This window comes from Dasypus novemcinctus, chromosome 14 (genome assembly GCF_030445035.2).
Source record: "Dasypus novemcinctus isolate mDasNov1 chromosome 14, mDasNov1.1.hap2, whole genome shotgun sequence".
Lineage (NCBI taxonomy): Eukaryota > Metazoa > Chordata > Mammalia > Cingulata > Dasypodidae > Dasypus > Dasypus novemcinctus.
In genome coordinates, this window is record NC_080686.1 from 87,972,081 (window position 1) to 87,984,987 (window position 12,907).

Below are 12,907 nucleotides of genomic sequence, written 5' to 3' on the forward strand. Positions count from 1 at the left end.
GGCAGTGAGAGCAGCCATTCTCCAGGATAGGCCATGTGCCATAAAACAAGCCTCTATAAATTTAAAAGGATTGAAATAATGCCAATTATGTTCTCCAACCACAATGTCATGAAATTAGAACTCAATAACAGAAGGAAATCTGGAAAATTCGTAAATATGAAATGAAACAATACATTCCTAATGGGTTTAAGAAGAAAAGAGAGGGACTGCTTGAGTATTCAAGCATGAGCAAGGGAAGCACTACCCACAGTGTGCAGTGAGGCAAAATTAAAGTGTTCTGTGGCTGCAACCCATGAATACGAGTATTCATTTTAAAACACAGCATTTAAAACACTACAAACCAATAAGTAAAAAGGCAAGCATCCCCACATAAAAGTAACTAATATTGTGATCTTCTTCAATAATTTACAAAAGATTTGTTAAAACCATCTAGCAATGAATTAATTTAAGAACCTTTCATATGTGACATGTTGTTAAAACTTGCCATTCTTTCTCAAAGTTTTTATAAATCTAAACATTACAAAGCCTCAAGTTCTAGGTATAATATGAATTATTCAAAGTCGGTGTACAACAGGGGAATAATTAAATTTGGCATAATATAATATGCCTTATAACATGACAATGCAACACTTTATATAAACACTTTGTTTAAAACTTATGGAAAATTCTTCACTATCTTGGTTTTTAGTTCAAATACATTAAATAAAAGGAAAGTATCAAAGTATGTTACTAGTGAAATAAACAAAGGCAGGAAGTCCTCATTAGTTATATCAAAGCATTCCGACATGTATTCAGCATCGCCATCTAACTAATTCAACTTGTTACAATTTTTGAGTATCTACTCTTCATTAGTCACTGGGCATTCCACTACAGCACTTCTCTGAGGAAGTTAAGGTAGTTTTCATTTGATAGTGAAGATTCCGATTCTGACTGGTGATATGATTAACTTTAACTCAGATCCTCTTCCAAATACTTGTCGGTTGGACCGCAAGTCAGTGAGAAGATGTCCACCCGTGCAAGATAAGGGACTGGGGGAGAAGATATGTCTTGACTTTTCATTCTCAGCAAATGCGGCGGCTGCTGCCGATGCCCTGAGAGCATCACAAGTCTGTGGGAAGCCTTTCTCCAAACTCGACCCATCATTTCACTTCTCTCTTTGGACTCATGAGCAGCATGGAAGAGACTGCATGTGGCTTCCGGAGGATACCAATTAATTTGAAGTGTTTTAGACAATAGAATTCCTTGTTAGGAATTCCTGACAGGCTGCGGCTAGAAACGCTGGACGGCAGTAAAGATGGCAGCCGGGGCTTCAGCACGGCAAAGAGGATACCATTTGCCAATAGTCGCGTCCGTTTATTTAGTTCCGGCCTATTCGTTCTACGTTACTTCCGGCCGGGCTACAGTGATCTGTGCACGGCTCTTTCTGCTGCGGCCGTGGAGGTACTGAGGGAAGTTGACCGCCTCTGAGGAGAGGGCGTCCGGGCAGAATGCGAACTGGCCTTGTAACATGGAGACGGAAGGTGGGAAGTCCAAGGCTGTGGCGGCAGTTGTGACTGAGCCTCGATTTACCCAGCAATACAGGGAATATCTCGAGAAGCAGCAACTCCTGGATAGACTGCACCGTGTGGAAAAGATGCCGGACGGCACGGTGGCGATACCTGTGCTGGGCGAGACCCTCCCTGAGCAGCACTTGCGGCAGCTGAGGAATCACGTGGCCCCAGGCAGCACCTGTGTACTGACGCAGCTTCCACATCCTGTACCTTCAAAGAAGGCCCAGGCTTGTTCACCTGCCCAAAGGCTGCGTCGTGAGGTGAGTCGATGGGTACGGGAACGGGGAGTGACGTGGACAGCTGAGTTGGAGGCTGATTTGCCCCAGTCTTGGCAACGGCATGGCAGCCTCTTGTTACTGAATGAGGACTGCTTCCAAGCCAAGCAGTGGAAGAATCTAGAACCAGAACTCTGGGAGACTGTTGCCTCAGCGCTTGGTGTTCAGCGTTTAGGAAAACGAGGGCGGGTATTACCGGACAGCACTCGAACTCCAGGAGTGACTCTGTTGCTAGGTGACCACGGCTGGGTAGAACATGTGGATAATGGTATCCGATATATGTTTGACGTGACCCAGTGCATGTTCTCTTTCGGAAACATCACTGAGAAACTGCGAGTGGCATCACTGCCCTGTGCTGGGGAAGTGCTCGTGGATCTTTACGCAGGGATTGGTTATTTTACATTGCCATTCCTGGTTCATGCTGGTGCTGCTTTCGTCCATGCCTGTGAGTGGAACCCCCATGCTGTGGTTGCTCTGAGAAAAAACCTCGAAATCAATGGAGTAGCCGATCGATGCCAAATACACTTTGGGGATAACAGGAAGCTGAAACTGTCAAATATTGCCCACAGGGTGAACCTGGGGCTGATTCCTAGCTCTGAAGACGGCTGGCCCATTGCCTGCCAAGTGCTACTACAGGATGCTGGGGGCATCTTGCATATCCACCAAAACGTGGACTCTTTCCGGGGGAAGAATCTCCAGCCTCCTGGAAGCAGTGAAATGGAGGAGGAGCACGGGCCTTATCCTCAGCAAATTATCACCAACCAATGGAAAAATGAAGCTACCAGAGATTCTGGGAGAAAAACACTGGCAGCAGCCATTAAGCCAGAGTGGCAGAGGTGGGCAGAATCAGCAGAAACTTGCATTGCCACTCTTCTTCAGCAGGTGCACAAGAAACCATGGAAGACACAAATCCTGCACATCGAACTGGTGAAATCCTATGCACCCCATGTGGACCACATAGTCCTGGATCTGGAATGCCGCCCCTGTCCCCAAGTTGGCTAGAGGAAGTGGATCCTGGGACACAAGGGATCCATGTGCAAGCGGCCCTTAATGTATCAGCTCGGTCTGGATTCTCACCCCTGTCTCCTGGTGATCTATTTTAATATTTTGTGGCCCTGAAAGCAGGCACTAGGGTGATTCAAATAATTTTAATTGCCTTCACTGATCACACTGAATGAAATACACATCTGGGGGAAGCAGCATGGCTTACTGAATTGAGGCTTGTCTGTGCAATCATGAATGCCTAATTCCAACCTCAGTTATGTCTGATCTTGTGCACCCAGTTTTAATATTCTTTTGGCCTTAGGTTTCCTCATTTGTAAAATGAGTGTTTCTTTGAACTACCTCACATAGCTATTATCTAAAGAGTAGTTGTGTACAGGGCATCAGTTGTTTTAGAGTGAAAAATGTGGTACTGTTTCCAAAAGGTCCCCCAGGCTGCAGATTAGAGACTAGACTAGAGGGAAGCCAGGGTGGACGCAGGGTGACCAGTAAAGGAGGCTTCAGTAGTTGTCCAGGCGTGAGCTGATGGTGGCTTGCATTAGCGTGGTGTCAGTGGATAGTGGATGGATTTGAGGAGCATTTGAGAATTAAAATCTCTGGGTCTAAACATTGGAATTCAAAGCATTATAATGATGCTGCTGCATTTTTATTTTTATTTTTTAATATATTTTTTATTTTTAAAATAGGCGTAGATCACACAAAATGTTAAAAAATAAAAAAGGTTCCCATATATTCCCACTCCCCACACCCCCCATCCCTCCCACATCAACAACTTCATTCATTAGTGCTTCTTTTTTACATGACAAAATTACTCCAGTGGGTTAACTCCATTCCCCTACTTTAGTATTCTTAGATGAGTTTGGAGAGTGTCTTACATATCATGTTTCTTATGGTTGAGAAGAGGGTGAGAATCTGCTCTAAGTCATAAGAAAACTCGATTTCCAGCCTTAAGCCTGTATAGTAGCCACCAAATGCTAGTTATTTAAATCAAGTGCTGATTAAAATCTTAGGTTTTCACAGGCCTCAAACTCTACTTTCATTTCCCTTCCCAACTCGTGATATCAGGGACAACATAGGAAACTAGAGAACGTGAGCTATTCTGCAGAAGTTTTACAAGACTCAGCTTATTTTATGGCTGACTGCCATCATGGTTTACCATGATGATAACTGTTTATTAGGAATCACTCTAGAGCTTTTTCTGGTACATTTTGAATCCACTTGAACTTCTTTGCTTGATGAAGAAAATATAGAAAAGTGCGACTTTATTAAGAATTACCTGTGATTGAGCTGGGCTGCTGGTCCTTTTCTTGCAACAGTGGCATTAAGAACAGAATTGGTGCCGTTTGTCTTATTCAGCAAATATTTATTAAATCCTACCATACAAGAGCTGCAGGGAATATAAAGATAAGTTTCAGTTCCTGTCTCTGAGGAGCATACAACCTCTTAGAGAAAGAACACCTGTACTCAAATAATGGCAATATAGTAAGAAAGTGCCAAATGAGTGACAGCATGCTATAGGAGTGCTGAGGTATAAAAGAACAGTTCTGATGATTGAATGGGGAAGTCTTCAGAAAGGAAGAGTTTGAATCAGCTCTTAAAAATTGGGTAAGATTTTGATGAATGGAGTGGGGGTGGAAATAGGCACTAATTGACAAGTCTGGTGCAAAAATTGCCATACTCAGAAAATGTTTGGGGCGTTATTATTAGATCGATTTGCAACTGGGAGCAGTGAGAGATGTTTAGAAGATGGGGTTGTTGTGAGGGTCAAAAGAAGAAGTGTCTTGTACACAGTAAGCCTCCACTGGATATTAACTATCATGTTAGACAACTACAGAAGAGGATTGCTTGTTTCTATCCCCATCTCTCACCTCAGGCTTACTGTGTTCACCTTAATTGTCTCTTCTTTTACATTACTTACTGGGTTTCTTTTCACATGTGTGCCCACAGCATTCTCAAATCAAAATGATAGCAGTGCCAGCTGGGGCTTGAGCCAATATGAGGAGGAAGGCAGAGAAACAATGAGGAAGATGAGTCAGGGAGCCACATGCCCAGAGGTATTCCCTTCCTTCCATAACCTATGCAAAGGTAGGTGGTGTCAGTTGCACCTGAATGAATTCGTTCAGTCAACAGTTATTGCACTCCTGCTGTAGATGTATAGATAATTGAGGATAACAGTTCTATATATCCTGCAGAGTAGTTGTTAGGCTTCAATGAGTTAACATCTGACTGGCATAAAGTGAATACTTCATTTATTCTTTCATTCATTCAATCTTTACATAACATGTCCCAATTTAGCTGTGAAGGATTGCTGGACATCTGGTTTACTTAAAGCAGAATGTCCTTATTTTGAAAAGCCATTCGTTGATTAATTAGAATGGAATGTACTGTGCACTCCACCAGGTTCTCTGCATGGGGCCAGGAACATAGAGGAGTATAAAGCCAAGTCCTGCCCTCTGTGGTGTCACTATCTGGTGACATGCACAGAGGAAATGATGTCAATACTGTGTACTAACTACTGAAATAGAAATAAACAGGGTTTTCTGGCACATAATAGGGCAGGCAGTGCCTGGGTTAGGGGATTTGGGTTAGGGAGGTAGAGACGGTGACTGGGAAGGTGCCAGCAAGGATGGCTAAGTTGAATGTTCAAGAATAGGCAGGAGTTAGGTGTGAAGGGAAGGAAATTGGGATTCCCTAAGCTTTTTTTTTACTCCAGTATATTGATTTACATTACAGTTTTCTCCTGGCCTGGTTGGGAAGAGGCATCTAATGGAATCAAGGAAGAAAGACCAGAGGGTGCAGGAGTCTTGTGGAGTCCTTGTTACCTCAATCTAGGAATTTGTAAAAGCCCTAGAGGCTTCCTTGGCAAGCTTTAATACTAGGTGCCTGTTAATGTTCCCACCTGATGGAATACGTTGATATTAAAAAATGATCATTGTTTAAAACTCCTTGAGCTGCTCTGTTATCTCCATACTTTGAATAAATTATGCACATGTACTGTACTGTATGAGTATATTGTGTACATTTTAAATATAAAATAAAAATTAAAAATGAGAAACAAATAAATAGAAAAGGCAATTTTAATTCATTTCCTCCCACCCTGGACACACATGTGAGAAGAAACCCAATACATGGCATTCTGCACAGCCTTAGGGCAGCCACCTCATGCTAGGCATGTCATAAAACTAGTCATTTAAAACTCATCATTCATTGAAAATGATTATAACTATTTACATGCTTTTAAAAACTAATGAAAAAATAGGCCAGTTCATATACTGCTGGTGGGATTGTAAAATGGTGCAGCCACTTTGAAGAAGAATATGATTATTTCCTTAATATGTTACTGTACGACCCAGCAATTCCACTCTAGGTATATAACTAAGAGTACTGAAAACATATGTCCACATAAAAACTTTTTATTTTTTTTGTCTTTTTTAATGTTATATTAAAAAATATGAGGTCCTCATATACCCCTCCACCCCCCCACACCCCACTCCTCCCACAACAACAACCTCCTCCAATATCATGGGACACTCACTGCACTCTGTGAACACGTCTCTGAGCACTGCTGTACCACGTGGTCAATGGTCCACATTTAAGTTTACACTCTCCCCCAGTCCACCCAGTGGGCCATGGGAGGACACACAGTGTCCAGTAACTGCCCCCGCAGTACCACCCAGAACAACTCCAAGTCCTGAAAATGCCCCCTCATCACATCTCTTCTTCCTTCTTCCCACTCCCCACCCCCAGCAACCATCATGGCCATTTTCTCCACCTCAACACCACATTTACTTCCATCACTAATCACAATTCCAGAATAGAGTATCAGCAAGTCCACTCTAATCCATACTCCACTCCTCCATTCTGTGGACCCTGGGATGGTTATGTCCACTCCACCTCTGTATCAAGAGGGTACTTAGATTCCACTTGGATGATGGATGCAGTTCTGTTTGCAGTTGTAGGCACTCTTGGCTCCCTGGTATGGTGGTTGACCACCTTCACCTCCTGGTTAGCTGGCTGGGGTAAGTCCAATAAACCAGAGGATAGGAGTTACAAGTCTTCTGAGGCTCAGGGCCTGGCTATCATATGGATAGTCCAGAGATTCAGGTCCCCTGAGTATACACTAAACCCCAGCGCCAACCACAGGTCCGGTAAAAGTGACAGGGGAGGCTTGTGAACAAAGATCACATCTGAGTCCAACTCCATCACACTCAGGAACACAAACTCCAAAGTAGGGCCAACTGACATGGCACTGAACTCCATCTGCCATGACCATAGAACTTGTGGGTCTCTGTAGCCCTCAGAAGAACCAATACCTGGGGTTGTATCTATTTTAGCTGTCTCTGGGACTCTGCTGAGGTGTGCGTAAGGGCGACCCCTCTGATGACCTCCCGGCTCTTTTTTGGAGACTCATAGCCATACAAACTCATTTGTTCTTTCCATTTCCCCCTTTTATTCAAGGTCAAAAAGCATTTTTAACTCCTGATATTACATGTAGGCTGAGATATTCTGGTGGTCCGAGTTGACCCTTTTATTCAAGGTCGTTCTCCAGCCACATCATCAGCTGGTACTTGGTAGTAATCCCTCGGCACCAAGGAGGCTCATCCCCGGGAGTCATGTCCCACGCTGGGAGGAAGGCAATGCATTTACATGCTGAGTTTGGCTTCGAGACTGGCCACATCTGAGCAACACGGAGGCTCCCAGGAAGTAACTCTTAGGCACCCTGCAGCTCCAGGCCTAGTTCTTATTTCAGGCGCACAGGCTCACAAGCATAGTCATTGGCATCAAGGGCTCATTGTTGGACCATCCTTCCTCATTGGTCTTAGCCATTGCACTTGAGGGATTGTTGCTGTTCCATTAGGGAATACAACAGAACTCCCCTGGCCAGGAACTCAGCACTTCCCCAGCCATTGTTCCTAACTAACCACTATGAAAATATCCAAACATTTTTATGCACCGCGCACATATGCTCTGGAGAACTCCCTCCCAACAAAAACTTTTAAATGAATGTTTATTGCAGCATTATTCGTAAGAGCCAAAAAGTGGAAATGACCCAAATGTCCATCAACTAATGAATGTGTGAACAAAATGTGGTATATCCATACAGTGGAATCTTAGCAGTAAAAAGGAATAGAGCGCTAAAACATAGTACAACGTGTAGATGATGGCTAAAAAGAACAATAGCAGCTAATTTGCTATTTGATAAGAAAGGACCTGAAAAGGCTTCCTGCTGGAAGGAAAACCTGAACTGAATTTCAGTTTGAAAAGGGGCTTGTCAGAAGAATCCAGAAGGCAGTAAGGGCTTCTTCTCCAGGTTAAGTGACTTCTGTCTCATTGAAATCTCTTGGGTTCATCTACATCCTTAAATTACCATTGTGTCCTTCTTCTCTAGACCCTTTTCCAGATTCTTGGCTTTGTTTCCAGGAACTTCTTCACTGAGGACCAAAGAGGGTTCACTTACTGTGGGAGATGCTAAGGTTGACTTATAATACCTATCTCAACCCCCCTTTCTCTGTATCCTCACTGCAGAGGCTGGAAAACTAAAGTACCTCAATTTCCCTGTCTCCCTTGCGGCTAGTGTGGCCAAGTGAACCATTTCTGGTGCTTCAAGCCTTCCTCTCTGACTTCTACGAGCCTATAGTGTGGGAACATTGCCAGGAAGTTCTCTTCAGGCATACTAAGATTGGTGGAACAAGAATGTAGGAGGAGTCTGATTTCTTAAGGAGATCATCGAGCAGCTGCTCCAGCCCTGGAATGGCTTTCTCTGAGCTTAACACATGAAAAAAATAACATTTAAATCACTGTTGGGATTTCTTTTTCACTTGTAGACAAAAATTTTTTTATATGTATACTGAATAACGGATTAACAATAAAACATCTATGATAGAGTGAATAAAGAAAAACCAATGGGAAACAGACTTTGCCCAATGGATACGGTGTCTGCCTACCACATGGGAGGTCTGTGGTTCAAACCCCAGGCCTCCTTGACTGGTGTGGAGCTGGCCCATGCACAGTGCTGATGCATGCAAGGAGTGCCTTGCCACGCAGGGGTGTCCCCCACGTAGGGGAGCCCCACATGCAAGGAGTGCGCTCCATAAGGAGAGCCACCCAGCGCAAAAGAAAGTGCAGCCTGCCCAAGAATGGCGCCGCACACATGGAGAGCTGACACAACAAGATGATGCAACAAAAAGAAACACAGATTCCCAGTGCCGCTGATAAGGATAGAAGCAGTCACAGAAGAACACACAGCAAATGGACACAGAGAGCAGACAACGGGGGTGGAGGGGTGGGGGGGGGGAAGGGGAGAAAAATAAATTTAAAAAGAAAAGAAAAGAAAAGAAAAGAGAAACTAATAACAGCAGAAAGTCTCCCAGAGCTCTCACCACCCAAAAGGGGTGTTTTAAAGTCAAGTACTTTTTCAGCTGCTTCAATTCTTGTTGCATGTTCATGCTGCCATCTAGTGGAGAGGCTATTGAAATAAAAACTCATTCAGCTTCAAAGTACTTTATCCTTAACTCCAGAAAGTGTCTATATTATAATTTCCCTCCCTTATGTCCCCTACCCTCCCTCCCTTTCTCCCTTTCACAAATGAAAAAATTTTTAAGCCCTCACAATGTGCCAAACACTGTGGTAGCTACTGAGAATAAAATAATGAACAAAACCAGACTCAATCCCAGATTCCATGGACCTTGTACACTATGAAATTATCACAAACCATGTAGAACATTTCAGCCATGATAAATGCTAGAAGATGTTCTTCATGCACTAGGAACCTATAATGGGCTGACCAAGTTAGGAAGGTCAGGGAAGGCCTCCCTGAGGGTGTGATAACAGCTGAGAGCTGAGGGGTAAGCAGGAATTAATGAGTGATCAAGACAAGGGAGAGCTTTGCAGGCTGTGAGGACAGGGTGTGCAAGTTCCCTTTGGAGGAGTTTGGGGGTAAGGGGCTAGAGAGGAAAGAAGAATGTTAAACAGGCTGTGCAACAGAGATAAGTGGTGGTCAGGCCATCGGGGTAGTGTGGGCTCTATTAAGGGCAAAAGCCAACAGCAATGAAGCATCAAAGGATCTTAAGGGAGGAAAGATGAGACATGATTAAATATGAGTGGGGGTATTAATTTACATTTTATCTGATTTATAGTGTTCTAATACCATTTTAAAATATATCCTCAAAAACACAGAAAAAAACTAACATTCCTTTCCACTTATCTCTGCATTCTCATTTCTAACAACTGGAGTGCATGCAACTATACAAGAAATTTACTTTATGTACATAGTACATAGTCAAGAAATTTTTGCATCATTTTCATGAGAAAGATTGGTCTAAATTTTCTTGTATAACATCTTTGGTTTTGATAGCAGAGTAATGTAGGCCTCAGAATCAGTTGGGATGCATGCCCTCCTTTTCCATTTTCTGGAAAAGTTTGTAGAATTGTTAATACTTCTTCCTTAATATTTGGTGGAATTCCCTAGTGAAATCATCTGGGCCTGGATGTTTCTTTGTGGGAAGATGTGTAACTACAACTTGAAATACTGTAAGTTTTTCCTTCATGTATTTTGAAACTCTATTGTTAGTATTGTTAGTTATGTCTTCTTGATGAAATGACCCCTTTATCATTATGAAATGACCCTCTTGACCTTGATAATATTTTTACTCTGAAATTTAATTTGTGTGAGCTTAACTAAGCCACTCTAGCTTTCTTTGGGTTAGTGTTAGCATGGTATTTTTTTCCCATCATTTTAATTTTAACTCTTGTGTCTTTATATTTAAAGTGTGTTTCTTGTAGAGAGTGTATAGTTGGGTCTTACTTATCTAATTTTTTTCAATCTCTGTCTTTTAATTGGGTTGTTTAGACCATTAACATTTAATGTGGATCTGCTATTGGTTTTCTCTTGTCCCATCTGTTCTTTGTTCCTTTACCTCTCTTTTTGTCTTCTTTTGGATTATATTTTAATTCCATTTTATCTTCTTGTCTTACTAGCTACAACTCTTCATTATTTTATTTTAATAGTAACTTTAGGGTTTCTAGTATTCTTATTTGACTTGTCACAGTCAACCTTCAAGGGAAATTATACAACTTTGTTTATAGTATAAGAGCTTTCTTTTACTTCTATATATGTTATAAACCCCATAAACATGTATGTTATAAACAATTATGATTGTTTTTCCTTAATCAACTGATGAACTTTTGAAGAGATTTAAATAATAAGGAAGGGAAGCAGACTTGGCCCAGTGGTTAGGGCGTCCGTCTACCACATGGGAGGTCCACGTTCAAACCCCGGGCCTCCTTGACCTGTGTGGAGCTGGCCCATGCGCAGTGCTGATACGCGCAAGGAGTGCCATGCCACGAAGGGGTGTCCCCGCGTTGGGGAGCCCCACGCGCAAGGAGTGCGCCCCGTAAGGAGAGCCACCCAGCGCGAAAGAAAGTGCAGCCTGCCCAGGAATGGCACCGCCCACGCTGAGAAATGACACAAGATGATGCAGCAAAAGGAAACACTGATTCCCATGCCGCTGACAGCAACAGAAGCAGACAAAAGAACACGCAGCAAATAGACACAGAGAACAGACAACCGGGTTGGGGGGGAAGGGGAGAGAAATGAATAAATAAGTAAATCTTTAAAAAGAAAGAAAGAAAGAAAAAAAGGAAGAAAGAATAAGGAAAAAAGTATTTATATTTATCCACGTAGTTACTATTTCTGGTGCTCAGCATTCCTTTGTGTAGATCCAAATTTCCATCCAGTGTCATTTTCCATCTGATTGAAGGACTTCCCTCAATATATCTTATACTGCAGGTCTGCTGCTGGTGAATTCATGCACTGTTATATATCTGGGAAAAGTCTTTATTTTTACATTCATTTTCTCCCCCTGACAAGGCTCCCTTGTCGTCTGCTTGCTGTGTCTGCTCATTGTCTGCTTGTTGTCTCTGCTCATTGTGTCTGTTCATTGTCTGCTTGTCTTCTTTAGGAGACACTGGGAACGGAACCTGGGGTCTTCCATGTGGGAGGCAGGTGCCCAACTGCTTGAGCCACATCCACTCCCTGCTTGTGTCTGCTTGTTATATCTGCTTGTTTATCAGCTCACTGTATCAGCTCATTGCATCTGCTCATCTTCTTCAGGAGGCACCAGGAACTGAACCCAGGACTTCCCATGTGGGAGGTGGGTATACAACTGCTTGAGCCACATTCCCTCCCTGCATTCATTTTTTAAAAATATTTTTTATTAGAGAAGTTGTGAACTTAAAAAACAATCGTGCATAGTGTACAAAATTCCCACACATTGTCCCTCCACCAATACCTTACATTGTTATGGAACATTTGCTATAGATTATGAAAGAACATCATCAGCCTATTACCACTAACTATGATCCATAGCATACACTTGGTATATTTTTTCCATACTGCATTCATTTTTGAAAGATATTTTTCCTGGGTAAGAAATTCTAGCTTGATGATTTTTTTGTCTGTACTTTGAAAATATTTGCTGAACTGTACTCTAGTTTGCATAGATTCTGGTGAGAAATGTGCTGTCATCCTTTTCTTTATTCCTTGGTATATAGCTTATCTTGTTTTCCTATGGCTGCCTTTAAAATTTTCTCTTTATCATTGATTTTCCGTGATTTGATTATGATGTTCCTTGATGTAATAGTCTTCATGTTTCTTATGCATAGCGTTCCTTGGATTCCATGATCTATGGATTTACAGTTTCATCAAATTAGAAATTTTTGGCCATTATTTCTTCAAATAATTTTTCACTCTCCCTTCTCCTTCAAGGATTCCAATTACACATATATTTAGCTGCTTGGAGTTGGCCCAGTCTTAGTTGATGCTCTGTTCATTTTAGATTTTTTGTTTTATTTGTTTTTAGTGTTATCTTTTTTACTCTGTGTGTTTCCTTTTTGGAGAGTTTTTATTGCTGTGTCTTCAGGTTCACTAACGTTTCTTTTGTAATGTATAATATGCAGTTAATCCCATTCAGTGTATTTCTTTGCCTCAGACATTGCAGTTTTCATCTCTAGAAGTCTGATCTGGATCTTTTTTATATCTTTCATGTCTCTACTTAACTTGTTAAATCTTTCCTTAGGTTT

General features: G+C 42.1%; 1 protein-coding gene across 5 annotated transcripts; it reads left to right on the top strand.

The window, feature by feature from the left end:
* Window positions 1-780: 780 nt before the first annotated feature.
* TRMT12 (tRNA methyltransferase 12 homolog) lies at window positions 781-5,897 on the top strand. 5 transcript variants are annotated; one of them, XM_058275999.2, is made up of 3 exons: window positions 781-2,914; window positions 4,775-4,912; window positions 5,561-5,897. In XM_058275999.2, exon 1 carries the CDS (start codon window positions 1,508-1,510, stop codon window positions 2,825-2,827), a length of 1,320 nt encoding a protein of 439 aa, XP_058131982.1. In that variant the 5' UTR covers window positions 781-1,507; the 3' UTR covers window positions 2,828-2,914; window positions 4,775-4,912; window positions 5,561-5,897. The 5 variants fall into 5 exon arrangements, with proteins under 5 accessions (XP_058131982.1, XP_058131984.1, XP_004469513.1 ...); XM_058276001.2 differs by having other exon boundaries at window positions 4,775-4,881; XM_004469456.5 differs by having other exon boundaries at window positions 781-4,912.
* The last annotated feature ends 7,010 nt before the right edge of the window (window positions 5,898-12,907 follow it).

Excerpts from the sequence above, each read along its gene's own strand:
- TRMT12 (XM_004469456.5), top strand. The coding sequence starts at position 1,508 with ATGGAGACGGAAGGTGGGAAGTCCAAGGCTGTGGCGGCAGTTGTGACT.